We start from the raw sequence: 27894 nt of genomic DNA, 5'->3' as shown, positions 1-27894 counted from the left end.
ATTATACATACTAATATTTTATAAATAAACGAGTTCTTAGAAAATCGCTGGAATTATTAGCTTTAACTGAACCCTCAGTAAAATATCACGTTTTGAGGACAAACCGGTCCTTCACTGAAAATAGTTACCGAATTAAAAGAAGTCTGAGCACTTAATTAATAAGTTTAAAAAATTAAATTTTGTTTGAAAAAATCACAGTAAGTTTGATTGTATTAGTTTATATACTATTTAGTGTCCAAACTGTTTGTAATTTGAATAAAAGTATGTTTTGTTCAACTTTAGTATTCTAAAATAATCAATATTGTGAAAGAATTCACCGCTGTTTTCAAGAGGCGATAATATTGTTTCGGTAAGTAGAAACGTTAAGAGGTCTGTGTTCCTGAGCGATCTTCCTAGTCATCATTCACCATTATCTTCATATATCATTGTAAATTAAATTCACATCTACTCAGTGGTCACTGAGCATGAAAACTATTCGTTATTTCAGCGACGATGATTTCCAACAAGTGCTTTGGGGGACAACGAGGTCATTTTCTCACATGCTATGGATATTTATTGATACTACAGGATAAGGCAGAGCAGAGCAGTAGCTGTTGTTATATGTAATTTTATACTGCATAGATATATATCACATGTTGGACTTATATAAATATATATAGTTTTAAGATACATCTCATAGATGCCCTCAGATGCATCATCAGAAATATTTCTGGAGTCTAAGTGGTTCAGGTCTTTCAGCATCAGATTCTCTTGCCCAGTTCACCCGGCCGGGGCTCATCAAGTCCCAGGAACACCAAACCCCGGTCTTCTGTCTTTATCCAAAGCAACCTAATGCCCTTCTCTGAAGCTTCAGTGATGGGTGTTAAAGCCCTCCTTTTTACTGCACCAGTAATTTAAAGCCCAGTCAGATTTTGCTTAAAGAAACGCCCTAAAAAACCTCGACAGTCCACGTCAGTTTCCTTTCAAGGTGACTTAGCCCCAATTTCTGCACTTCCCTATCAACTATTGATATTTTGCAAGCTTCCTCTTTATGTTTCTCCCAAGGCGTAGTCAATTACCAAGTGATGGCTTGTTTGGTGGAATTTGAGATCACTATAACTGCAGAAGTGTATCCCTCCATCGACTTTGTTTCCTCATAACTTTCTGATTAATGGATATTTTTAAATAAAATTTTCCACAAATACACGTCAAACAGTGCAGATTACGATTGCCTCAGAATTTCATTGGATGGAAGGGTGGGGAATTCACATGCCTCATCAAAACGTATGTGGAAAGAAAGTGGGTGTGCGTGAATCATCCGACCCCACACAAATTATTTTTTCATGTCAAATTCCAAATTCATCATAATCTACTCCATCTGAAATATGTTTGTAAAAGCTTTTTAAAAAGTGGTAAGTAGCTTGTTTACCAACCACATGGTTCCGGGTTCAGTCCCACTGCGTGGCACCTTGGCAAGTGTCTTCTACTATAGCCTCGGGCCGACCAAAGCCTTGTAAGTGGATTTGGTAGACGGAAACTGAAAGAAGCCCGTCGTATATATGTATATATATGTATGTGCGTGTCTGTGTTTGTCCCCCTAGCATTGCTTGACAACCGATGCTGGTGTGTTTATGTCTCTGTCACTTAGCGGTTCGGCAAAAGAGACCGATAGAATAAGTACTGGGCTTACAAATAATAAGTCCTGGGGTCGAGTTGCCCGATTAAAGGCGGTGCACCAGCATGGCTGCAGTCAAAATGACTGAAACAAGTAAAAAGAGAAAAAGAGATATATTGGCACTAACATTTCCTTATATATATATATAAGAAAATGGCTGGTGGTGAATTTGAATATTCAGCTTGAAAGAATAAATATGTTAATGTTAAATTGTTTTTATATATAACTTCACAGAAAACAAACAATATATCATCATCATCACCATCATTGTTTTTCTGGCTGCATGGGCCAGACAGAATTTATCAAGGCAAATTTTCTGCAGCCGGCTGCCCTTCTGGTTACTTGCTCTTACTCATTTCCAAGCAAGGTATTTCCTTGGACACGTTTCTTTGAAGACTGAAAATGACTAACCCTGCTTGTATAACAGTGACACTCATCTACAACCATTACACAATGTGTAGAAGTGGAGATGCATGTACACAAACATACACATGCATACATATACTTCAGTGTCTGTCTACCAAATCCCTTCACAGGGCTTTGGTTGGCCTAGAGCTATTGTAGAATGCACTGAGACTGAATGAATCAGAGACCAAGTGGTTGGAAAGCAAGCTTCTTAACCACATAGCCACACTTATACATACAGTACTTTTCCACCACCTGCACCACCTTTTGCCTCACAGTCAGTACTCAGAAGACAGATGCCGTGTATGAACCTGCTCTGCAGAAGCTGTATGTGGAAGCAAAAGGAAAACCCTGAAGGTTGTTGATAAATTCACCTACCTTGGCAGCACACTTTCCAGATCTGTGAACTTTAATGATGAAGTTGATATATGCATTGCCAAGGGAAGCTCAGCATTCGAGTCTATATGAATCAGTGTGGGAAAGGTGAGGTATTAGGTTGGTCACTAAACTGAAGATGCACCAAGCAGTTGTACTGCTTACACTACTGTACACCTGTGGGACTTGGACAGTTTCTGAACACCACACCAAAAAACTAAACCACTTCCACATAAATTGCTTGAGAAAGCTGTCAAAAATCACCTGGCAAAACAAGGTCTCAGACATAGAGGTCCTCTCTTGAGCTTATCAGCCAAGCATTTACACACTGCTGAGGCTGGAGAGAGCTCAAATTTAGTGTGCAGGCCACCTCGTTCAAATGCCTGATGCATGACTCCCCAGGAGATTGTTTTACAACAAACTGGTGGAAGGTAAAGGCATGCAAGGTGAACAGAAAATGTACTTCAAAGATATACTCAAAGCCTCATTGAAGAGCTTTGAGATCAACCCCAACATCTGGGAAATACAAGCCCAAGACTGTCCTGCCTGACAAACCTACACCAACAGAGGTTCCACCTCCTACAATGAGGACAGGCTTGTTGGGGTACAAAGAAAATGTGAGGTGTGCAAGTCCAGAGCCAACTTCACCCCTTCACTCCCTGCAGCCCACCAGTGTGTGTCCTATGGTGGAGCCTTCCAAGTACACCTCAGATTGATCAGCCATAACCAGGTGCACTGTGCCCTGTTTTCTTCTCCCAAATGATGTCGTTGGTCATTGTCAATGACAGATGAACTAATAATAATAATAATATATATGTATGTTTGTTTTTATGTACATTATTCCATGCTACCCTGGGTGAGACAAATACATATTACTAAGGTATTATTTTGAATTTGGATGCCTTTTCCGTCTCTAATCCTATTGAAATTTAGCACTTAAAAAGCAACTCTTCAGTAATCCAGAGGATAAAGACGAAGATAATTTCTATGACAATGTTTTTACATATATCTGCCATCATTGTCTTTGTTTTAACATTCACTTTTCCATGCTTACATGAATTGGGCAGAAATTGCTGAGACAGATTTTTCTACAGCCAGATGCTCTTGTTGCCAATCCTCACCTGTTTGTAAGGAAGGGAATATTTTCCCTTCACCAGACATGTTTTCATGAAAGATTGAAAATGGACACAGCTTGCATGATGGGTATTCCTGTTTATAACTATCACAAAAACCAAGGCAAGATGACAGCTCCCTCTCCTATGCACATGTGCACACACATATATGCATATACATACAACAGGCTTCTTTCAGTTTCTTCTTATCAGAGCCACTCACAAGACTTCTGTTAGCCAGGGTCCATAGTAGAAGGCACTGAACCCAAAATATACGTATTTGTCTATTTTTCTATCTACAGGGTGTGATGGGTAAATTGTTGCCATCTTATATTTTTAATTTCACACATACACAGTTTTTGATTTTGTCAACTACATAGTATAGTAGAGTCAGTTGGGCACCATCTGTGAGAAAAAGAGGACCATGATGCAATTCACTCTGCCAGAAATTTGGAAACGACATGCTGTACTGCTTGGCATTCGTGCCAGATGCTCCAATAGGTACATTTTAGAGTGTTTGGGTGCCAACCTGAGGACATGTACTGAAAGTGATAAAAATCAAATATCCAGTCAACATCATGGTGTTTGGAATGACAATTAGTGATGGAGATGTTATACCTCCATTCATCTTCCTACACAGCCTCAGACTCAATACAGAGCCCTACATCAAGTGCCTAAGAGGAGGTAGTGCTGCTCTAGGTCAAGAGGGTGGCTGCTGGAAGACCTTATGTTCTGGCAACAGAGCTCTGCACCATGCCACACAAGCAGGAGAACCTAGTCATGGCTATCAGTCAATTTCTGCAACCACATCACCCCTAACATCTGGCCACCTAACTTCCCAGACTGTAACCCCCTTGATTATTATGTGTGGGGTGCAGTTGAGCAAGAGACCAACAAAACTCCTTGTAACACCAAAGAAGGCAAGGATTATGGCAGCATTCACCAACTTAAACAAGGAAACTATCCAGAAGAGTTGCAAGAGATTCCGAAGCTGTCTGGAGGCTGTGGTTGAAGCCAATGGTGATTTTATTAAATAAATTCACTGTTTAGAATTCCGAGATATTTTTATGTAATTTTGGTAAATATATCTGTTAAAATGAGATGCCATTGTTTTTTTTTTTTTTTTGCGTAATTTAGATGACAGTTTATTCATCACACACATAAATATACACTATTCTTTTATTGGTTTTAGTCATTGGACTGTATCATTGCTGAAGCCCTGTCCAATTTTATTGACCCCTGTACCTATTTCAGTCTGGTAATTATTTTATCAGTCTTATTTGTTGAACTACTAAGTTATAGGATATTAAACAATACTGGTTTTTAGACCAGTGTAAAGACAGATGTAAGCACAAACGTGAGAATTTTTGTATGGTCAGAAAGAATTTGTTAAGGCAGACCTTTAACTGGATGACCGTCCTGTTGCAGAACCTGCAAATGTCTCAAAGCAAGGTAATATTTCCTCATGACTGAATATGTTTTCCACGGGAGAATGGAAATGTATGATGGTGACACTCGCTTACAACCATCATGTGATGCCAAGACAAGGGTACACATAAATGTACAAACACATATATACATATGCATGTATATATAATATATGGTTGGCGTTAGGAAGGGCATCCAGCCGTAGAAACACTGCCAGATTTGACTGGGCCTGATGAAGCCTTCTGGCTTCACAGACCCCAGTAGAACCGTCCAACCCATGCTAGCATGGAAAACAGATGCTAAACGATGATGATGATGATATATATATAATACATATATATCATACATACTTCTGAAATACACATCCACTTATATATGAACATGCATGCAAGTATACGTGCTTACATAATTGTATGCATCCATACATACACACACACAGACACATCACTTATTTGGAGGTATGACTTGGTAACATGTACTGCCATCATCATCATCATTTAACGTCCACTTTCCATGCTGGCAGAGTGTTGGATGGTTTGACAGGAGCTGGCAAACCGGAAATTTGCTCCAGACTCCATTGTCTGTTTTGGCATGATTTCTACAGCTGAGTGCCCTTCCTAACACCAGTCACCTTACAAAGTGTACTGGCTGCTTTTTACGTGGTATCAACACAAGTGCTTTTTATGTGGCACCAGCACCAATACTTTTCACATGGTACCAGCACCAACCGATACAAAGAAAATAGTTGTTTTAGGTACCTATGCAGTTGTGTATAGGCATAGATACTCCTTGTGGCACATTGAGGATGTAACACTCAGAGAGTGAGTGAGAGTTGTATTAGCATGCAGCTGGTAATAATTTTCATAGGAGCTGACTGGAGGAGTAGGAAATGAAGTGTCTTGCTCAAATACTCAACGTGTCACCTATCTATGTGTGTGTGTGTGTGTGCAAAGGTACATGGCCTAGTGGTTAGGGTTATTGCACTCACTATCTAGCAATTGTGGTTTGATTCCTGGACTGAGTAATGCATTGTGCTTTTGAGCAAAACATTTCATTTCACATTGCTCCAGTCCACTTAACCATAACCTTGTGATGGGCTTCTGATTTGGGATAATGTTGGCCTGCTCACCCAGCCAGCTGGGGGATATTATTTGAAAGCTAAAACAGTGCAAAGCACATTAAGATAAGCAATGTATAACAACACATGATAGTCTGGTTGATCATGTGAAATATATATATAAATTCAAAATTATGTTTTGGTAATCTTAACCCTATTTTACTCTATGGGACTCCATAGCCATTTGATATTTAAAAAATCCCATTATATTTTTATAATCAAATATCTTTTGGGAACATTTTTTGGGGAAAAAAGTACATCATATTTACCATTATAGGATAATTTTAATTATATGATAATTTCGATAAAATCTAAATTTTATCTCCATTTTCTTCATTTTTTTCCATCAGTTTGTCATGATTGAAAAAGAGAACCAAATCTGTGTTCTTTATGGCAGTCAAACTGGTACGGCTCAAGAAGTCGCTGAACGAATTGGACGGGATGCAAAGAAACGACATTTCTCAACAAAAGTTCTTCCTTTGGATGCATACCCCCTGGTAAGATTTTGTTAATGCTTCCCACTACATTGTTTCAGGTTCAGTTCCACTGTGTAGTACTTTGGGCTAGCATACTCTAGTATAGCCCTGGGCTGGTCAAAGCCTTGTGAGTGGATTTGGTTGACAGCAACTGAAAAAGCCTTTTGTATATATATATGTATATATATATATATCGAGTACCAAACGGAGTCATCCTGGAACAAACTAATATGCCAAGCATGCATGCCCTCCTCGTGCGGAGACGACTGCGCTGGCTCGGACACGTCTGTCGCATGCAGGACGGTCGCATGCCTAAAGACATCCTGTACAGCGAACTCACCACGGGATCCCGACCCAAGGGACGTCCACAGCTACGATACAGGGATGTGTGCAAGCGCGACCTGAGGACTGCCAACATCTGTGTGGACACGTGGGAGGAAACAGCTGCTGACCGCTCTGCCTGGCGTCAGACGGTGAGGAAGGGCATTTCCATGGCTGAGGAAAGGAGAGCACAATTGTGGTTGGACAGGCGGGACAGGAAGAGGACAACTGCAGCAACACCCCAGACGTACCCATCGATGTTCGTGTGCAGCAACTGTACCAAGGACTGCCACTCCAGAATTGAACTGTTCAGTCACAGCAGACGCTGCTCGTCATCAAAGTAGGCCCCACCCTTGGCGCAACCCATTGTCTATCAAGACAGACGGGGAAAAACAGAATATATATATATGTATGTATGTATGTTGTATATATGTGTGTGTGTGAAAGAGAGAGAGTGGATTTGTGTCTCTTTGCTGTGACATCATATGATTATTGTATTCTGAGAGGTGGGATACTGAGGAAGAGCTGAAATTGCAGGGATTTATTGGGGAGAAACAGAAAAACTGTCGAGGGTCGAAAAAAGTGGAAAAAAATCATCAAGGGCTTATGCTCCATAAGGAGCAAAAGGTTTAAGTAATTAAATATCACTGATACTAATTTCAGCTGAGTAGATTGAAACAATATTAAACGAAGTGTTTTGCTCAAGTACAGAACATGCTGCCTGGTTTTAGAATTGAACCTGCAATTTAATGACTATCAGCCCAACAATGTAACCATTAGGTCACATGGTGATCCACACAAACTATTAATTACCCTCAAATTATTAATTACTTAACTATTAATTCCCCTCAGACAGTTGATTGGTAGCTCAGTCATTCTTATTCATTTACAACTTGTGACTAGTACCAGTGAAATATGAAAAGTTCTTTATGTTCTCTTTTGCAGGCCAATTTAATTCATCAGCGCTTGGTTGTATTTGTTTGTGCCACAACTGGAAATGGTGATCCACCAGATAACATGAAGGTAAGCTGATATTTCTGTTGATCCATCAATGAAATAGTTTGTTGTTGTATCATTCAAAATACATTCTTGTTCATTTTTCATTTGTTTCATTTCATTCAAATACATCCCCTCTCTGTTACATCACTCAAATAAAATACCCCTTTATGTAAATTATTCAATTACACCCTCTCTCTGTTATGTCACTCAAACACTCCTACCTTTCTGTACTTGCTACTGTGTTACAGCATTTGTGTGCTTGAATCAAACTTACTTACTTAAGCCCTCTCCTCCCTATGGAGTATGCCATTAACAACTTTTCACCACTGTTCATAACTCTAGACTGTCTTTAGGGCCACTCGCTCAGTATTGGGAGGCATGCCTAAACTGAGAGGCCTTACTCTCCCAAGTGTTGTTGGTTTTGAATTGCCATCAATACTTCTGTAACTTTGCTTTGTTTCTAGGTAGGGTTCTTGACCCTACACAAACCCATTTTAACCTCTGGGAAGAGGTGGTTCATATAAGTCTAGTCTCTATCATTTAATCTGTCCAGATGGCCCTACCAAGTGCTTGCACTCTACTGGCGTATATCTCGAGGTCATTCAGACACAAAAGCCACTACACTGCACTGGACCTTGTGGTAAATGAAAGAGAGCTGCTAATCCAAAAATAAGTGACTTGTCTTCTCAGTCCCACCAAATAACCATCATGGCCGCTGCCACCACCACCACCACCGCCGCTGCCACCATCATCATTTAACATGTTTTTCCATGCTGGCATGGGCTGGACGGTTTGACAGGAGCTGTCAAGCTGGTAGGCTGCACCAGGCTCCAGTTGTCTGTTTTGGCATGGCTTTTATGGTTGGATGCCCTTCCTAATGCCATTCACTTTACAAAGTGTACTGGGTGCTTTTTATGTGGCACCAGCATGGGTGCTTTTTTACATGGTATTAGCACAGATGCTTTTGATGTGACACTGGCACAAGTGTTCTTTATGTGGTGCCAATACAAGTGCTTTTCACATAACAGTGACATGGGTACCCTTTACATGCCATCCGTACAGGTGCTACCTATATGGTGCTTGCATGGGTTCTTTTTATGTGGCACCAGCCCAGGTGTTCTTTACATGGGTGCTTATTATGTGGTGCTGGCATGTATGTTTTTCATATGGCACTTGCATGGGTGCTTTATAAGTGGCACCAGTACCCACAGAATTGTCAAACCATATACACTGTTTTTTATTTTCAAATCTCTATTTATATAAACAGCAAAATGTCTGTCTGTGTGTGTGTCCTTTATACAAATCCACAATTTTTCAGTTAGAGGGATCGCACTTTCTATGGTCATTCAAAACCATCCAAGGGTGGTCGTGAACATCTTTACATTCCCCCAGTCACCCCGCAAAGCCATTAAAAAATTTTCTATCCAAAACCCAATCAAAATGCCTGAAACTTGATATGCCAATTGAATGCCTGCTAGCTGAATGTGATTGGTCGGAGATTTGGACAGTACTCACGTGTATTTGCACACGCACGCAGCTGTATATGCATGCACTAGCACTATGACCCGGCGTTGCCGGCCATAGTGCTAGTGTAACAATAACTTTCCATGCTTCTAATGCAACTGTACTAGAGATGGGCTACTGACTGTACGAGTGTATGATAAAACATATTAAATTTGTTTTTTTCCTTGAAACATTCTTGTAACATAGGGGCACAACTTATGCAAGATTGCATTTTATATGCTGGCAAATACAGTATCTAATCATTGATAACCTTTATATTTAGAACATTCTCTTCCGGCTTCTGTCTGACGTTTCATTAGTTTTTCTTATCTGCTCTGATAAATTGCTTGCTTCTTGTCATTTCTTTTCTTTTTTTTTTTTTTTGTGTTTTGTTATCTATTTTTAAAAGATTACAAAGTGGGAGTGAGGTGGTGAGGGTGGGGGTGAGGGTGGGGGTGAGGGTGTGTGTGGTGTCGAGTGGGTTAAATCCCAGAGCCACATGCTTAAAAGTCATTAGGTGTTTTAGATAATAAATTTTAGATTTAATTGACATCATCTATTACCACTATCTTTATTTTTTTTTTATTATCTCTTATTTGTTTTGGTCATTGGACTGCAGCCATGCTGGAGCACCACCTTGAGAGGTTTAGCTGAACAAATTGACCCCAGTACTTGTTTCCTAAGACTGGTCCTTATGCTATTGGTTTCATTTTCTGAACCACTAAGCTACAGGGACATAAACAAACCAATACCAGTTTTTCAAAGGGTGGTGGGTGACAAACAAATACATACAATCACTCACACACACAGATATATATATATATACATATATATATATATATATATATATATATATATATATATATATAAATATATATATATATATATAACACACATGCGTGCACACACACAGACACCTACATACACACACATACACATGCTTGCACACACACACACACACATTCATACTCACATGCACATATATACAAGGACTTGCACATACACATATGTACAAGGACTCATACACACATACACCAAAACTCACATACCCAGACACACACCAACACACACACACACACAATCTCATCCATTGCTTGGGTTAACTCAACACCTGGTCTATCATTGAGTGCTTTTATCAGGGTCCACTCCGATAAACTAGGGTCTCAGAATAACTTCTTCCCTTCTTCTACAGTATCAGGGACATTGTAAAAGATAATGGGCATTGCCCTTCCTCCTCTTGAAAAAAAAATCATTAATTTTGTTAGTTTCCTAACCAAACATTGTCATTTAGTTCTGTTCCAATTTGTTCCAGACATTTTGGAAATTCATTTTGAAAAAGAGTTTGCCTTCAAATTCTTTGAGTCTTTTAAATTATGCCGTTCTGGGACTGGGAGATTCCTCATACCAAAAGTGAGTATCAATGGTGAGTTATTTGTTCACTGTGTATCTCTGCATAAGATTGTGTGTGTGTGTGTGTGTGTGTGTGTGTGTTGGTGTGTGCCTGGGTGTGAGTTTTGGCATATGTGTTCCATTTTTACTCACAGCCATTCAATGTTTAAAAAAGTCCTATTGTATTTTTATAGTTAAATATTATTAGGAATTGTATAAAAATAATTATTAAAATATTTTGTGCATCATGAAGTATAACTAATTTATTGCAGATAAATTTTAACAACAAAATCTTATATGGATCCCCAGGGGCCATTTAGACTTTTGCTGAGAATAAATATTTTTTTGCTTTAGATACAATGTCATTGGAAAGAAATTATTTCGTCGTCTTGAACAACTTGGAGGAGAACCAATCCAGCCAGTTGGTCTTGGAGATGACCAGCATGAACTAGGGTTAGTATCAACTCAAATTTATATAACCAGCATGAACTAGAGTTGTTGTTGATGTTGTTTCACTCAGGACAGATCTTATGAAGCAGAACTATAATCATTCCAGCCATGACCATCTCATCATATATATGGAATTACTTATCCATGTCCTTCATTCTTTAAGATGGTATGGTTTGATTTGAGAGGGAGATTTTGTGACCATAAAGAGTCTTTGTCATTGATACATTTAATCTAAGGTTTGTATGATTAGTGTGAACTAGGGTTCTTATGTTGACAAAACCAGCCTCACTGAGGTGCTTTGAGATCTATCCCAAACTTGGGAAATGCAAGCACAAGACTGCCCTGCCTAGTGAAGCTGCACCAACAGAGGTGTCGCCTCTTATGAACAGAAGAGTATTGCAGGGGTACAAAAAGCAATATGAACTGCACAAGTTCAGAGCCAACTCCTTGTCTTCGGTCCTAGCAGACCACCAATGCCTGACCTGCAGAAGAGTCTTTTCAGCATGCATTGGACTGACCAGCCACAGCCAGATACACTGTGATCTATCTGCTTCTCCCAGGTGGTGTCCTTGGTCATCGTTGAGCTAACAATAACAAGTTTCTTATGACCAGTATGAACTGGAATTGTATGAGCAATATGAACAAGGATCTCTATAACAAGTGTGAATTGCAGTTGTCTGACCAGTGCTGACTTGGGTTTCTATGACAAATGTGAGTTAAGGTTCTATTACCAAAATGAATTAGAAGACTACACCAGCCTACTGTGTCAGTTTCGGTAGGGTTTTTACAGCTGGATGCCCTTCCTAACACCAACCACCCTGTAGAGTGGACTGAGTGCTTTTTACGTAGCACCAGCACAGGTGAGGTCAGTTTCAGCATGGTTTTTACAGCTGGATGCCCTTCCAAATGCCAACCACTTCATAGTGTGGACAGGATGCTTTTTCTGTGTACATACATCTTTGTGCGTGTGTGTGTGTGTATATGTATATACACACACACATCTATACTACACATATACACAAGCACACATTTTGTACAAAATTAATCTTGGATTGAAACTGAGCATCTCGTCATATATATACATATGTAGTCAATAAATGAATATAATTAACAGATGATAACAGTTATATATATATATATAATATATATATAGCACTCACTACACTCTCGGAGTGGTTAGCATTAGGAAGGGCATCCAGCTGTAGAAACTCTGCCAGATCAAGATTGGAGCCTGGTGCAGCCATCTGGTTTGCCAGTCCTCAATCAAATCGTCCAACCCATGCTAGCATGGAAAGCGGACATTAAACGATGATGATGATGATGATGAGAGAGAGCGAGAAGGGGGATGTGTATGCACGTGTGTGTGTGTGTGTGTATATATATGCACTTATGTATATGTATTTATTTATCATTTTAATGTCATGTCCCTCTCTTTCTATATCTGTCTTTTCCTCTTTGTATCTATCTGTCTGTTTGTCTGTTTATATACTTATATGTCTATCTAACTCTCTATCTGTGCACCTCACTCTTCCAGGCCTGATGCTGTAATAGACCCTTGGATCCAACAGTTATGGCAGAACGTCTTATCTCTCTTCCCAATGGCTCCAGGACAGACACAGCTGCCTGATGATTATCGGTCAGTGGAATTTTGTTATTCTTGTTGATAATACAAATTCTTGTTTGGGTTAGTGCTAAAAAACTGTCATACATGTCTGAATTATGTTTGTGTGCATGGTGGCTGGGTGGTTTGTTTGCATAGCATGAGAAATTACTACCGCAGTATATGAGAAGTACTTGAGCATGGCTGTGTGGCTAAGACGTTCATGTCCCAACTATGTGGTTTCAGGTTCAGTTCCACTGTATGGCACCACCTTAGGCAAGTGTCCTCTACTATAGCCCACAACTGACCAGTGGATTGCGAGTGATTTTGATAGATGAAGATTGAAAGAAGTCTATCATCTCTCTCTCCTCTCCTCTCTTCTCCGATACTTGTTTCGACATCATGCAATAATTGTGCTTTCCATGAAAATATGTCTGGCCATAGAGAAATGTTACCTTGCTTCGAAACAGGTGAGAGTTGGCGACAGGAAAGGCATCAAGCCATAGAAAATCTGTCTGAGTGAATTCTATCTGACCCAAGCAAGCATGGAAATGTGGATATGAGAATGATGATGATTATTTAGTGTGTATGTCTGCATACTATACCTGTAATTAAAAGGGTCGTCTTTGATGTAACCCTTTTTTTTTTCTTCATGCATGTGTAGTCGTATATGTAGGCAAAGGCCATATGCCTACCTCACTGCATGCGGTTATTAATTATCATCTATGATACACCAAGTGCTTATTTGTTATCACTGATATCTATCTGCTATGTCTTCTTCAGTTTACCTCCTAAATATGAACTGAAATACCTTGATCCTGAAGAATCATCTGAAAGTCCAGTTAGCATTCCTGAATCCAACATGCACCTGGGTGAAGTTCTTGTTAATCAAAGAGTTACAGCAACCAACCATTTTCAAGATGTGCGATTAGTGACTGTTGATATTTCCAATTCTGGATTTAGGTAAGTTAAAAATAATTTTTTTTTATTAAATTTACTGCAGTCAATACCATTGCTGTGAGATTTCTTTGATATTTATAGCTATCCCCAATTGTCCGTTAGAGAATGAATTATAATGGTCTTACAGCCATGCCTGTGTGGTCAAGAAGCTTGCCTCCCAACCTTGTTTTCTTGGGCTCAGTCCACTGCATGGTACCTTGGGCAAGTGTCTTCTATTATAGCCTCAGGCTGACCAGAGCCTTGAGTGGATTTGGTAGCTGAAAACTGAAATGTCACTGACAAGGTTTTGGTCAACTTGAGGCAGGGACGAAGAAATTTTTTCACAGTGCTACTCAGTAGGACTAAACCCAAAATACTTCACTAATTACTCTATAATTCAATGAGTTGTTTATCTGGTCAATTGAACAATTAAAATAGTCATTGGTGAAAGTAATGGAGGAATGTGTGATATGGTCCTCACCTAGATATAAGTTAATACTATAAAACTAATATATTCTTTTTTGTATGTGTGTGTTTGGGTGGGTGCATAGCATAAGAAATCACTACATGGAGTACATATGAGAAAATACTTAATCTGGTTTAGTTCTACTACATGGCATCTTGGGCAAATGTCTTCTATTATAGCCTCATGCCAGCCAAACCTTGTGAGTGATTTTGATAGATGGAGACTGAAAGAAGTCTGTCATCTCTCTCTCTCTCCCTCTCTTGCTCTCTGGATCTGTGGATTGCACCTGGTCATTTTGTTGATTATCTATGCACCACAGGTCTGCTCAGTCAAGGTTCATTTGGCATGGAGTGGGTGTTATACACGAACCACTTCAACATGAATTTATAAGAAATTTTCAATTACTTTTCAGTTATTCTCCTGGAGATGTGTTGATGGTACAGCCTGAAAATTGTTCTGAATCGGTGCAAGAATTTATTGAATGTCTGCAGCTTGATCCAAACAAGCTTTTCATTCTGAAACAGAACGACCCTGGTAAGACGTTATTCACCATCTGTCCAGCAACAACTTTGGCCACCTTTTTGAATTCAGTATCCCCACTATTTATGAACATGCTTATAAAATCAAAAACCAGTACAGCAGCACTCATGATCTTCCTGTGCTTGACTTATTACTGCTTTCTGTCCTCTCTTTTAACCTTTTCTACCTTTGTCTTTCATCCTTTGAGGGTCAATAAAATAAGTACCGGTTGAGCACTGGGGTCGATATAATTGACTTTCCCTTTCCTGGAAAGGCTGGCTTTATACCAAAAGGTTCGGTCTTATTCCTGGTAGATCTTAAGTGGGTAACAGGTTACTACCTGCAACCTTAGGTATCCACAACTTTTCAGTAGTCTTTCAAGTGCTTAGAATCCTCTTGATAATCCTTGCTGTCCCTAAGAGACAAACTTTCTGTAGGAGCTCTACAGGGCATTCTATTCCAATCTCTCTCAGCCATTTGTTTATATCTTGGCTTACTGTTCCCAATGCAACAATTTTTAGAGGCACAACAGTTACAGATTCTATATTATTATTAAGCTGGCAAGCTGGCTGGATTGTTAGCATGTTAAACAAAACGCTTTGTGACATTCCCCTGACTCTTTACTTCCTGTGTTCAAATACTGCCAAGGTCATCTTTGCCTTTCATCCTTTTGAGGTTTATAAAATAAGTTCCAATGCTCAAACTGGTCCTTATTCATTTCCCCCTGAAATTACTGGCATTGTTCCAAAATTTGAAACCATTATTATTATTGTGGTCATAAGTTCATATCTTATTACCAACATTGTGTTGTGATCTTGAAGATTAGCTCTCTCTCTACATTTGACCAACTGAACATAAAGCTGGTTCCATTCATTCTTCCTATTGTTTTTGTTTAGCCTTAAATTGACCCTGGCCAAGCAGACCTATGCTCAAATGATTTCCAGCATTTCAGCAATGACCATCACAATGTTTTTTAAACATAGTGTCTTAATAACCTATCTCTCTACCTCCAGATGTCTCCTTGCCAGCAGAACTTCCTCAGCCATGTTCCATTTACCATTTACTCAAGACATACCTGGATATCAATGCCATCCCACGGAGATATTTCTTTGAACTTATGGCTACTTTCTCAGAAGATGAGCTTGAGAAGGAAAAATTACAAGAATTCACCACAGCTGAAGGTCAAGTGAGTAATACTTGAGTGCAGACATGCTTGAGTACAACTGGAGTTGAGTGGAATGTTTGCAGATCACATTAGTGTTATACTTGTGAGAATGATTGAGTTAAACTACCATATATGGCAGTAATTCTCAAGTGAAGTAATGAGACCATCATGAGACCGTCAAGGGGACGCTGAAAAGTTCCTGACTTTAGGGGTACTTGGAAAGGCCTGGTTGGAAGCCCAACCTTCTGATTTCTTTTACAGGGCTTAGAAAAACTGAAGGACCTCTGCAATAAGTGAGTGAATCTGAGAGGGGAATATGTTATTCAAAACCAAAGTTAACTGATCCTCTTGTATTTTCTTTTACCCAAAGCCAGGAACTTTTCAGTACCCCCTCATAGTAGCACTTATATTGAATGAATGAATGAATGCTTGAGTAAAGCTATAAATGTGTGGAACTATACAAAAGTTTCAAATGCTATATGGATCTCTGGAGTAAATTACTTAGTAAGGTGTATAGCTTGGAGATCAGGGTGTCTCTCCAGAACACGCTGCTATTCTCTGCATTGAGAAGTCACAGCCCTGGTACTGCTGACATAGGATTAGAATGTTGCAGTAAATAATATCGTTGCCAGCGTCGCCTTACTGGCACTTGTGCCTGTGCTAGTAGGGTGCTAAGAGCACCATCCGAGCATGATCATTGCCAGAGCAGCCAACTGGCTTTTGTGCCAGTGGCACGTAATAGGGCATCATTCGAGCGTGATCGTTACCAATGTCGCCTTACTGGTACCTGTGTAAAAAGATTCAAGCGAGGTCATTGCCAGTACTGCCTGACTGGCCCCCATGCCGGTGGCACGTAAAAAGCACCCACTACACTCTCGGAGTGGTTGGCATTAGGAAGGGCATCCAGCTGTAGAAACTCTGCCAGATCAAGATTGAAGCCTAGTGCAGCCATCTGGTTCGCCAGCCCTCAGTCAAAATCGTCCAACCCATGCTAGCATAGAAAGCGGACATTAAACGATGATGATGATGATGATGATGGATTCTTCAAGCTGAGTTAACTAGCATAAGACTTAAGGTAGACCAAAAATGAGATGGTTGGAGAATATCCATAGTCTCAGTTGGTCATGCTTGGGAATTGTGACAGAAAGTGTAATGATGGTTGCTTCTGATTGTACGCTATGGAGGATTTGCCTGAGGACTCTACTTCCATGACCCTTCCAGGAATGCTGGGCAGAGTCAAAGGATATATATATATATATATATATGATGGGCTTCGTTCAGTTTCCATCTACCAAATCCACTCACAAGGCTTTGATCGGTCCAAGGCTATAGTAGAAGACACTTGCTCAAGGTGCCATGCAGTGAGACTGAACCCAGAACCATGTGGTTAGGAAGCAAGCTTCCACTCCTGCACCTATATATATATATATATATATATATATATACACACACACACATATATATGATGCACTTCCATATAGTTTCAATATACCAAATTCAGTCACAAGGCATTGATTGTCCCAGGGCTATAGTGGAAGGTGCCATGCAGTGAGACTGAACCCAAATCCACAAAGCTTGCAAAGTGAGCTTCTTAACCACACAGCCATTCCTTGCAAGCAATTCTTGAGTGAACCATTGCACATCAGTATTGTGAGGATCTTTACAGATGATTGTTGACTAAACCTGTCTGTGTCAGTCATAAAAATATTATGGATTCCTGTCTGTTCTCTAAATTTCAGTCTGACCGATACGACTATTGCAATCGAGTACGAAGAACAACTCTTGAAGTAAGTAGAATTCTTAGATTTCTTTCATTGTTTTCTCATAAGTAATTCATGTTTCATTTTTGTCAATGTTTTGAAAGATTCTTAATGTGAACTCATGTGTTGAAACAGGTTTTGTTGAATCTTGGGAGGGTCATTATTCTTTTACTTGTTTCAGTCATTTGACTGTGGCATGCTCTGGTTGTATTTCACTTCTTTACTATTATTTTCAGTCAGTTAGCTATTTAGCCAACTAACTAATCACTTGTTTGATTAATCATTCCTGTACTGGTGCCACATTAAAAGCACCCCTGCTGGTGCCATGTAAAAAGCATCCATACTAGTGCCATGTGACAAGCACCTGTGCTGGTGCCGTGTATAAAGTATTGGTGCTGGTGCCACATAAATAGCACCCAGTACATTCTGTAAAATTGTTGTATAAAAGTGGTAGTAGCCAGCCATTATAAATAGACCAGTAGCTGGTCAACAGGGAAGAAGGTCAGGAAGGTCAAGAGTACGTGTAAACTGTGTTGATAGTAGTGTCTGTGCTGATAGTCATTATGCTGTGATACTGAGTGGACGTTATAATGATCCAACCCTTTGAGGATAATAGCATTGTATGACTCGGGGTTGTACAGTGCCAGATAGAAACATTCAGTTGACAACTTTGGAATATAATTATATCTGTCAGAGCGGCAACCATCGTCAAAAGACATATAACAGTGGCACAAGACTGCTTTACAACAAAAATAGTTGGCTTTAGGAAAGGCATCCAGCTGTAGAAACCATGCCAAAACAGACAGTTGGAGCCTGGTGCAGTTCACCAGTTTACCAGCATGGAAAATGGATGTTAAATGATGATGATGATGATGATGGAGAGTTAATCAGTCAACTAATCAGTTGTGTTTGCCAAAATCCTTTTGTCTGAAGCTGACCTGGAGTAGAGAGGTCATGTCATTGAAGAGGTCGCAAACGACAGCAGAAGTACTTTGGCAAACTCATTAGATTGAGTGATTAACTGAATGATTAATCAAAACAATTGGTTCGTTAGTAAAATAGTTAACCAATTGACAAATAACAATAGAAAATTTAATTGAACCAGAATGTGTGTGTGTGTGTGTTTATCATTGGCATAATGACCCTCCCAAGATATAACTAATTATTGATTGTTCATTTAAATTATGATTAAACAAAGCCTCATGATTGAATATTTCAGGAAGAAGTTCTGTTCTGAGTCTATGCGTGTGTGAAAGTGCTTGTACCTCTTTTAATAAGAGGGAAATACAATTATTTATTTTATTTATTATTATTATTATTATTATTATTATTATTATTATTATTATTATTATTACTATTTTTGCATTTTCTTCATTTTATTCCTTCCAGGTTCTCCAAGACTTCAAACAGACTGTTCCTAAAATTCCTTTTGAATATATTTTTGATCTAATTTCTCCTTTGAAGCCACGCGCATATTCAATTGCTTCTTCCCAAAAGGTAAAAGTATTTCTTCTTTTATTGTGCCAATAGTGTTACTACTGCTGCCGCCACTACCATTGCCATCATCATCAATTGCATTACCATCATCATCATCATCATCATCATCATCATCATCATCATCATCATTGCCATCATCATCAACATCAATAGCATTACCACCGCCACCATCATCATCATAACCATCATCACTGCTACTATCATCATATTCGTCATTATCATCTTTGTCATCATCATCATCATCATCATCGTCGTCGTCATCAGTAACATCAACAGCAGTAACAGTTGTCTGTGTGTTGGTATCACAAAAAAAAAAAACCCAACTTCATTGGGGTAAGCCACAATAACAACAGCAACTGTGAAATTTAAATTTAACAAGTGCTTTGCTACCTCACAGTGCTAGGGTACATCTTCCCCTGGATAAGAGGATAGTCTATCACAGATAGCTTTCCCTGTCAACAGAATTGAATGCCAACAACACTGCAAGCCAACAAAACATTCCTTAATTTTACAGATTCACTGATACTTTTTTGAGTCACAGACTGTACTGAGTATGCATGCACACATACAGGTGTAGATGCACACTCATGCATGTGCAAATGCACACACAAAGCTTGAATGCAAAGACTTCAGAGTAAAGAAGGAGCAAAAGGGAGTGTTCAATGTTAAAAGTAGAGTATTAAAATATATTACATTCATTTAGATGGATGTATAAAGAGGAGAAATGAAAGCTTATAGGAGAATTTATTTATTGATTTGATTCATTCTTTGATACTCTGAGTCTTTAAATGACCACATATGTGTGTCGTCATCATCATCATCATCATCATTTAGCATCCATTGGTCATGCTGGTATGGGTTGGACAGTTTGACCAGGATTCGTAGGCTGAGGGGCTGCACCACACTCCAGTCTGATTTGGTATGGTTTCTACGACTGGATGACCTTCACAACACCAACCACTCCAAGAGTGTAATGGGTGCTTTTTCATGCCACCAGCACAGGTGCCAGTTGTGTGGCACCAGCATTATTCATGACTACAATTTCACTTGGCTTGATGGGTCTTCTCAAGCACAGCATATTGCCGAAGGTCTCTGTCATTTGTCATTGCCTCCCTGAAGCCTAAACTCAAAAAGTACTTTTTACATGCCACCAGCACAGGTGCTAGTTACACGACACTGGCGTTGGTTACATTGCCTCTGTGAGGCCCATGTATATAATATATACCCCAGAAATACAACTTATTAGTGACTATATAAAGCCAAGATGAACCCAAATGTATCACACTCCAATAAACGCTAGGAGGTTGAGACTTGACATAAAAATAAACAAACCACATATTTTATTCTGAAACTAATATATGATCTTACTTACAGAAATCTGCTATGACTGTGGATATTTTAGTGGCTGCTGTAAAATATCGGACCAAACTTCAAAAACCAAGACTTGGCATCTGTTCCAACTGGATTACCAGCAGAGAACCACATTCCACTCTGCCTGTTTGGATAAAACCTGGCTCATTTATCTTTCCTGCAAATCCAGACATTCCTGTGATAATGGTTGGACCAGGTAAGATAGATATATTTACAACCATTTGTCATTATTTTATTATGCATTTTTATTTGTTCATATGTCAGTGGTTCATAATTAAGGCAGCTAATTAGTACAATTGTTACAGCAAGGACAGATTGTTTTGTGGTTATCATCCTGGCTCTGAATTCAAATCTTATAGAAATCAACTTTGCTTTTCACCCTTTTGGGGTTGATGAATAAAGTACCAGTTCTGTACTAGGGTCAATTCTTCTCTTTCTCTCAACCATTTTTTCTATCTATCACTCTCTTTCTGGAAGAAATTGGCTATGGTCAAACTTAGAGAGGAATGAGCTCCACCAGATCCAAAGTTGTTCAAGATATGTCATATTTTACAACAGTGTCTCTCCAACTCTATAAAAAAGTCGAGGGCCTAAAGAAATATGAAGTTTATATTATAGTATAATTGTGTGATGACTTATTGAACAGGATCTTGTATTACTGGTTAGTAAGTCATGAATTCAAAAATGCTGTGTCCGTTTCATGATGTTACTCAATAAAACATTTCCTTCTATCTACTTTGTAGACATACATATATATACTTTCTCTGTTTTACATTCAGTTTCTCCAATACACAATTAATTTCTGAAACCCATTAGCACTATTGCTACTTTCACTTTGACGTCATGCACATTTCAACTTGTTCTCTGCTTTCTGTTATATATTTTCGCTTGCACTCAGATTATATGACACTCCCTCTTAGGCTGCTATATCGTTATGATACATCAGTCAGCTTATCCTTCACATACAACTGTCTCTCAAATTACATGACATATTGTTGAAACTGATCCCTACTTGACATGAAATTTCAACGGAATTGAATGCCAGCTCCTGGCAGGGCTTCCCATGTTGGATGATTCAAAGGATAGAGGTCAGACTAATATTGATTTCAAATAACTTTGTCCTTAAGTACATGTGTGTATATATATGAATATAAGTATATGTATCTGTATATATATATATGTGTGTGTGTGTGTGTGTGTGTGTGTGTATTTATATACATTTATATGTATGTGTGTGTTTACACATACTCACACATGCGCACACATACACACACACACACTGACAAACACATATCATTAATCTTCCTTTTTCTCTTTTTACATAACATATTGCTGAAACTGACTTCTACATGACATAGAATTTCCCAGAATTTGTACCCTGTGACATCTCTCAGATTACCCACATGTCATGTGAACATACATTCTTTAGTCTGCACCTTCAAATTTACATTGCATGCTCCTTAATGTAATACATTGTTCAGACTGTCCTTATGCCACACAACACAATGATCCAATTGTCTTTACTGTCCTTCAGGCCGACCCCACTTTTGCTATCCGAACTAAGCTTAGTGATTTACCTTTGTTTACAGGAACTGGTTGTGCCCCTTTCAGGAGTTTCATTCAAGAAAGAACATCACAAAATATTGGAGGTGAGTTATACCTAACCAGGCATGATCCCATGAATTTTTTGAAGGGAGGGCACAAGGTCAGAAGGGAATGCAATTCCAGGAGAAAAGGGCATAATAATGTTTTTTAGAAGGGTGCATTTCTTTCCTTGAAGGGGCATGTGCCCCTCAGTCCCCACTTGGGTCCACTCCTGCCCAACAGAAAACTCATGCTTTATATTCAGCACACTGACTTACTTAAGGCCTTCACTTCCAATAGAGTATAGGCCATTGATGATCCTTCTCCATTGTTGTTGACTCTGGACTGTCCCTTCTACCTCTCTCAAGCTGGATCCTTGGTTTCTCAGCTCTTCCTCATCGTCCTGCCTTCCCTAAGGGATGGCCTTCCTCTCCTTGTTCTTGTTGATTTTGAATTGTCATCAACACTTCTGTAATTATGGCAGGGTGTTGGCCCTATATAAACCCATTTTTATCTCTGGGAAAAGGTGGTCAGTATTAGTCTGGCCTAAGGTGGTGAGCTAGCATGCTGGACAAAATGATTAGTGGCATTTCGTCTGTCTTTACATTCTGAATTCAAATTCCGCTGAGGCTGACTGTCTTTCATCCTTTCGGGGTCAATAGAATAAGTACCAGTCACGTACTGGGATCAATGTAATTGACTTACACCCCTCCCTGAAATTGCTGGCCTTGCGCCAAAACCTGAACCCTATATTAGTCTGGCCTAATGGCAGCGAACTGGCAGAATCATTAGCGCACCAGGATATAAAGATGGCATTTTGTCCATCTTTATATTCTGAGTTCAAATTACACCAAGGTGGACCTTGCCTTTCATCCTTTCGGAGTTGATAAAATAAGTAGCAGTTGAACACTGGGGTTGATGTAATCAGCTTGCTCCCATCCCCAAAATTGCTGGCCATGTGCCAAAATTTATTAGTCCTTTGATCTGTCCAGCATGGAAAGCCCTGCCAGGAGTTTGCACTTGACTAGCATCAAGCCACCACACTGCATCAAGGACTTTACCTTGAAGTGGACTCCAACATAGCAGAACATTAAGACTGTATTACACTTTACATAAAAATTGAGTTTATGAATCTTCTTCATCCTCCTGTCATTTCTGTTCCCTGTGTTGAATCATCAAGGAAGCCTGTGCATACTGGTTTGATTTGCTATAAATACCAGCCAAACATCCTTACTGTTTTCCAAATAGGACACTTTGGATAATATTGTCTGATGTATGCAATAGCTAAGAAAAGATGGTGAAACTTATGGCTTAGAATAACTTTGTCCTTAAGTATGTGTGTGTGTATATATGAATATAAGTATATGTATCTGTATATATATGTGTGTGTATTTATATATATGTGTATATTTATATGTATGTGCACACACACACTAACAAACACATGTCATTAATATTTCATTTTCTCTTAATTTTTCAGAAAGTTATATTTTCTTTGGCTGTAGAAATCAGAAGAAAGATTATTTTTTTCAGGAAGAATGGGAAAAACTTGAGCAATCAAATCTTCTTCATGTATTTCCAGCATTCTCTAGGGACCAGGTAAAAATGACATTTCTTTTCAGTTTTTTTCACCATTTTCATCATCATCATCATCGTTTAACGTCCGCTTTCCATGCTAGCATGGGTTGGATGGTTCAACTGGGGTCTGGCAAGCCCGAAGGCTGCACCAGGCCAGTCAGAATTGGCAGTGTTTCTACAGCTGGATGCCCTTCCTAACGCCAACCACTCCGAGAGTGTAGTGGGTGATTTTGTTCTTTGAATTGTCATTACTCTTTTAAAAATATTATGAATTAGCAAATTAAGATTTTAATGGAAATATTGGTTTCAATTTTAGCACAAAGCCAGCAAATTCAAGGAGGAGGCAAGTCCATTACATCACCGCCCCAGTATTCAACTGGTACTTATTTTGTCAACCCTGAAAGGATGAAAGGCTAAGTTAGCCTCAACGGAATTTAAACTCAGATCGTAAAGACAGATGAAATGCTGCCAAGCATTTTGCCAGTTCTGTCACCTAGCTGCCTTAATAATCCTTTCTACTAAAATACAAGGCCTGAAATTTTAAGGGAGGGGGCACTTCGATTATATTGACCCCGGTACTCAACTGGTACTTATTTTACTAAAGGATGAAAGACCAAGTCAACCTTGGTGGAATTTGAACTCAGAACATAAAGATGGATGAAATACTGTTAAGCAATTTGTCTGGTGTGCTAACAATTCTGCCCGCTCGTCGCTCTATAAAAGACGTAGATATTACTATTGACCACATATGGAGAGTGAAAAGATTCCATCACTTTTTGATTTGTTTAGTTTTACCATTTAATATTGAGTTAAATAAATAGAAACATTATTATTTCTAAATCTCTCAAAGAGAAATATTCAGTAACAGTTCTTTAACCCTTTCATTACCATATTTATGTTAAGATTCTCTGTGTTTCTTTCAATTACATTAGATATAACAAAGAATTTAGTAAAATAACTTAGTTATTATTAAGCCAGCGTTAGGAACATAAATTGTGACTAAGGTTTGGTGGAAGATTTTAACTCAAAACTTATGACAACAAGACATTTGTACTCAGAGCCAGGGCCGGTTTCAGTCAGGTTGGCAACGAAAGGGTTACAGTAAAGGCTAATTGCCAATACAATGTGGCTGTCCTGGAAGGGATGATTATTTCTGTTGTTTAGCTCCAGGAAACACCATTTCCAGCTGGTTTATACGACACAATGTTATATAAGGACACAGCTATTGTGTTGTACAGTCAGCTGGAAATGGTGTTTCATGGGACTAAGCAACAGTAACAATCGTCCTATCCAGGACAACCACCTTATGTTGGCAAATAGCCTTTACTATTGAGTTAAATATTTCTCCATAATTATGTCAGAGAATACTAGGGGGTGGAAGCAGGTAGATGTAGAATATAATGCATTACTTGCTCTTACTCTTTCTCACCTTCTTTTTCTCTCATTCACTCTTTTAATTTTAACTCTATCATTCACTCACTCACTCATCTGTTTTTCTCACTCCTACACAGGAAGACAAAGTCTACGTCCAACATGTACTGCTGAAACAGAAAGCTTTAGTGTGGAAACTGTTGGATGTAGAAAAGGCTTATTTTTATATTGCTGGGTAAGTTGTTTTCTCTGGATATTCTGGGACTGAATGGGAAATATTTTTACATTGCTAGGTTAAGATCGTTTCTACAGATATTCAATGACAGGATGGGAAGTCTTGTTATTGAAGCCCATATCATCTGTGGTCCAGTTGTGCTGGACCACAGCCTGCACCCATTTGAGCGAAATTTAGCTGCAGTTTTTAGCAGGTCAAACAACCACACAAAAGAGGCTTTCTGTGAAGTTGATGAGAGGAAGAAAAGTGGGTGGATCTTGAGGTACAGAGCTTAATAGTTCAGAGAAACTGGAAGTGTTGTAGTAGTAATTCACAGAAGGAGAGGACACAGACCATCAGTGTGCTTGTGGTTGTAGTATTTGGTGAGTATTTGGTTGTAATCAGATGGATATCTATAATTAATTTTTTTTTTTTCGTTCTATGGATAGCATCTGGAATATTTGTGTTGTTGTTTATCTAGAACAGTGGCTATCAACCATTTTTTACCTATGGACCTCTTTGATTCTTATTGTATTCCAGTGGACCCTCATATCCATTTGATGTTTGAAAAATCCTAATATATTTCTATTATTAATTATTATTAGGAATTGATTTAAAACAATTGAAATATTCCAAGTGTTGTAGAAGTATAAGCAATTTATTGCTCATAAATTTTAACAAAAAATCTTATATGGACCTGCAAGGCCCATATGGACTCTAGTCGAGAACCACTGATCTAGAATATTTGTGTGGTTATTTATCCCCAGGTTAGTTCTGAGTAGACCTAAGGGGAAACTATTGTATGCAATACCACCACAAAGTCTAGTCCTTTTTATAGTGTGAAAGCCTGTGTTCCTCAATGACCTCCACACTGGACAGGTCAAAGGAGAGGGGCCAAATTGATGCAGACCATTTCTTTCCCAAAGGTAAATATGGGCTTGTGTAGGGCCATCACCTCTATCTACAGAAAAAAAGCAAAGTTAGAGAAGCATTGATGACAGTTCAACACCAACAAAACCTGGGAGAAGAAGGCCTTCCCTTGGGGACAACTCAGAGTCAAGAACAGTGGAGAAAAATCTTTGGTGGCCTCTGCTTCATAGGGAGTGAAGGGCTTAAGTATGATGTATAACAGCGCTGTTATATCTGATGTATAACAGCCTTGTATGATGTATGGGTGTATATTAGCTGAACATAATGAATTTGAAGAGAATGACTTAAAAGATTTCATGAAATGATTTTTATTTCCAAACAAGAATTACAAAATTAAAAAATTTTTTACAAAAATGGTTATGCAAAATAATAATAATAATAATAATAATAATAATTATTGGTAAAAAATATTTATAAAAAATTGCTTGTCTGTGATTTCAGCAACGCCAACCAGATGCCAAATAATGTGCAGGATGCTGTCGTTGAAATAGTCGAAACAGAAGGAGGAAGGTCAAAGAATGATGCCGAGGAATATGTAAAATATCTTGAACAGACCAAACGATACCAAGTTGAATGTTGGTCTTGACCTAATTTATATTGTTTGTTAGTAATAAATAAACGAATGAGTAAACATTTAGTCTTTGATTGGGTCATTGTCATTACTTGAAGACCAAATACATATTCTCAATACATATTCATCTAACCCATGCTAACATAGAAAAGCTGAGGTAAAGTGAACAAACAAATTATTATTATTATCGGTCATTCCTTAACAGTTTATTCATTAATCAATGAAATCAATTTTAGTCTTGATTAATCATCACAATGAATAAGACTAATAAAAAGCATTGATTTTAATTAACAGATAAAACAATGAGCATATATTTGCCATTTTCCACGTCAAATAAATTCATTTTAGCCATCTGTTGTTATTGATAAACATCCAACTAATTGGTTTCCTCATTAATAAACTACAGATTTAAACAGTTGTTTGCAATACTAATTAAATTGGTCAGCTTTTGCCAAGGATTGACCCATTAACATTTAATCCAACCATATCTGGCCCAAATATTTTACCTGTTTTATGTTCAAACTGACCAGATCCAACCTCTCACGTCTACCCTACAATGTCATTCTAAAAATAAACAATCACATCATCAAAATCTTGAAGCTACAAGAGAATACATGATAAATTCAAAACAATGTGAATAAATAAGGATTATACTTGACAGAGTAATTTGAATGCTAAAGGGTTAGACAGACTCTTTGTGTTTTGATGTTCAAATCCAACTGAGGTCAGCTTTGTCTTTCATCTCTCTAGGGGTTGATAAAATAAGTACCAGTTATGTACTGAGGTTGATCTCATTGACCATTCCCCTTCCCTAAATATGTGGTCTTGTGCTTCTTTTATTTTTTATTTGTTTCACTCATTGGACTGCGGCCATGCAAGGGCCACTGCCTTGAGGGATTCAGTCAAACAAATTGACTCCAGTACTTATAAGATAAGCCTGATTCTTATACCATCAATCTCTTTTGTCAGATTGTCAAGTTATGGGGATGTAATCAAACCAACACTGATTGTCAAGTGATAGGAAGTGGGGGAAGTAGCACAAAGGCACGCACACGCACACACACAGATATGTATATATAAATAACAAGCTTCCACACAGC

General features: G+C 38.6%; 1 protein-coding gene across 4 annotated transcripts; it reads left to right on the top strand.

The window, feature by feature from the left end:
- Positions 1 to 284: 284 nt before the first annotated feature.
- Positions 285 to 26860, top strand: LOC115222926 (NADPH-dependent diflavin oxidoreductase 1). Of its 4 annotated transcripts, none has more exons than XM_029793324.2 (16): positions 285 to 349; positions 6442 to 6588; positions 7834 to 7911; positions 10703 to 10800; positions 11134 to 11232; positions 12764 to 12865; positions 13613 to 13792; positions 14647 to 14768; positions 15767 to 15939; positions 17658 to 17705; positions 19068 to 19175; positions 20550 to 20742; positions 22136 to 22195; positions 23611 to 23729; positions 25220 to 25314; positions 26665 to 26860. In XM_029793324.2, exons 2-16 carry the CDS (start codon positions 6448 to 6450, stop codon positions 26807 to 26809), a joined length of 1761 nt encoding a protein of 586 aa, XP_029649184.1. In that variant the 5' UTR covers positions 285 to 349; positions 6442 to 6447; the 3' UTR covers positions 26810 to 26860. The 4 variants fall into 4 exon arrangements, with proteins under 4 accessions (XP_029649184.1, XP_036367728.1, XP_036367729.1 ...); XM_036511835.1 differs by lacking the exon at positions 285 to 349 and adding an exon at positions 4529 to 4566; XM_036511836.1 differs by lacking the exon at positions 285 to 349 and adding an exon at positions 4615 to 4624.
- Positions 26861 to 27894: the final 1034 nt, after the last annotated feature.

The sequence above is a fragment of the Octopus sinensis genome, linkage group LG21 (genome assembly GCF_006345805.1).
Source record: "Octopus sinensis linkage group LG21, ASM634580v1, whole genome shotgun sequence".
In the NCBI taxonomy this organism is placed as follows: domain Eukaryota; kingdom Metazoa; phylum Mollusca; class Cephalopoda; order Octopoda; family Octopodidae; genus Octopus; species Octopus sinensis.
Note: the sequence above shows the minus strand (reverse complement) of the source record. Positions and strands in the feature narration are given on the sequence as shown.

Coding starts and splice junctions, on each gene's coding strand:
- LOC115222926 (XM_036511834.1), top strand. CDS start 4,918: ATGGTCAGAAAGAATTTGTTAAGGCAGACCTTTAACTGGATGACCGTC. Junction 6,589..7,833: donor CTTTGGATGCATACCCCCTG/GTAAGATTTTGT, acceptor TCTCTTTTGCAG/GCCAATTTAATTCATCAGCG. Junction 25,315..26,664: donor GCTTATTTTTATATTGCTGG/GTAAGTTGTTTT, acceptor CTGTGATTTCAG/CAACGCCAACCAGATGCCAA.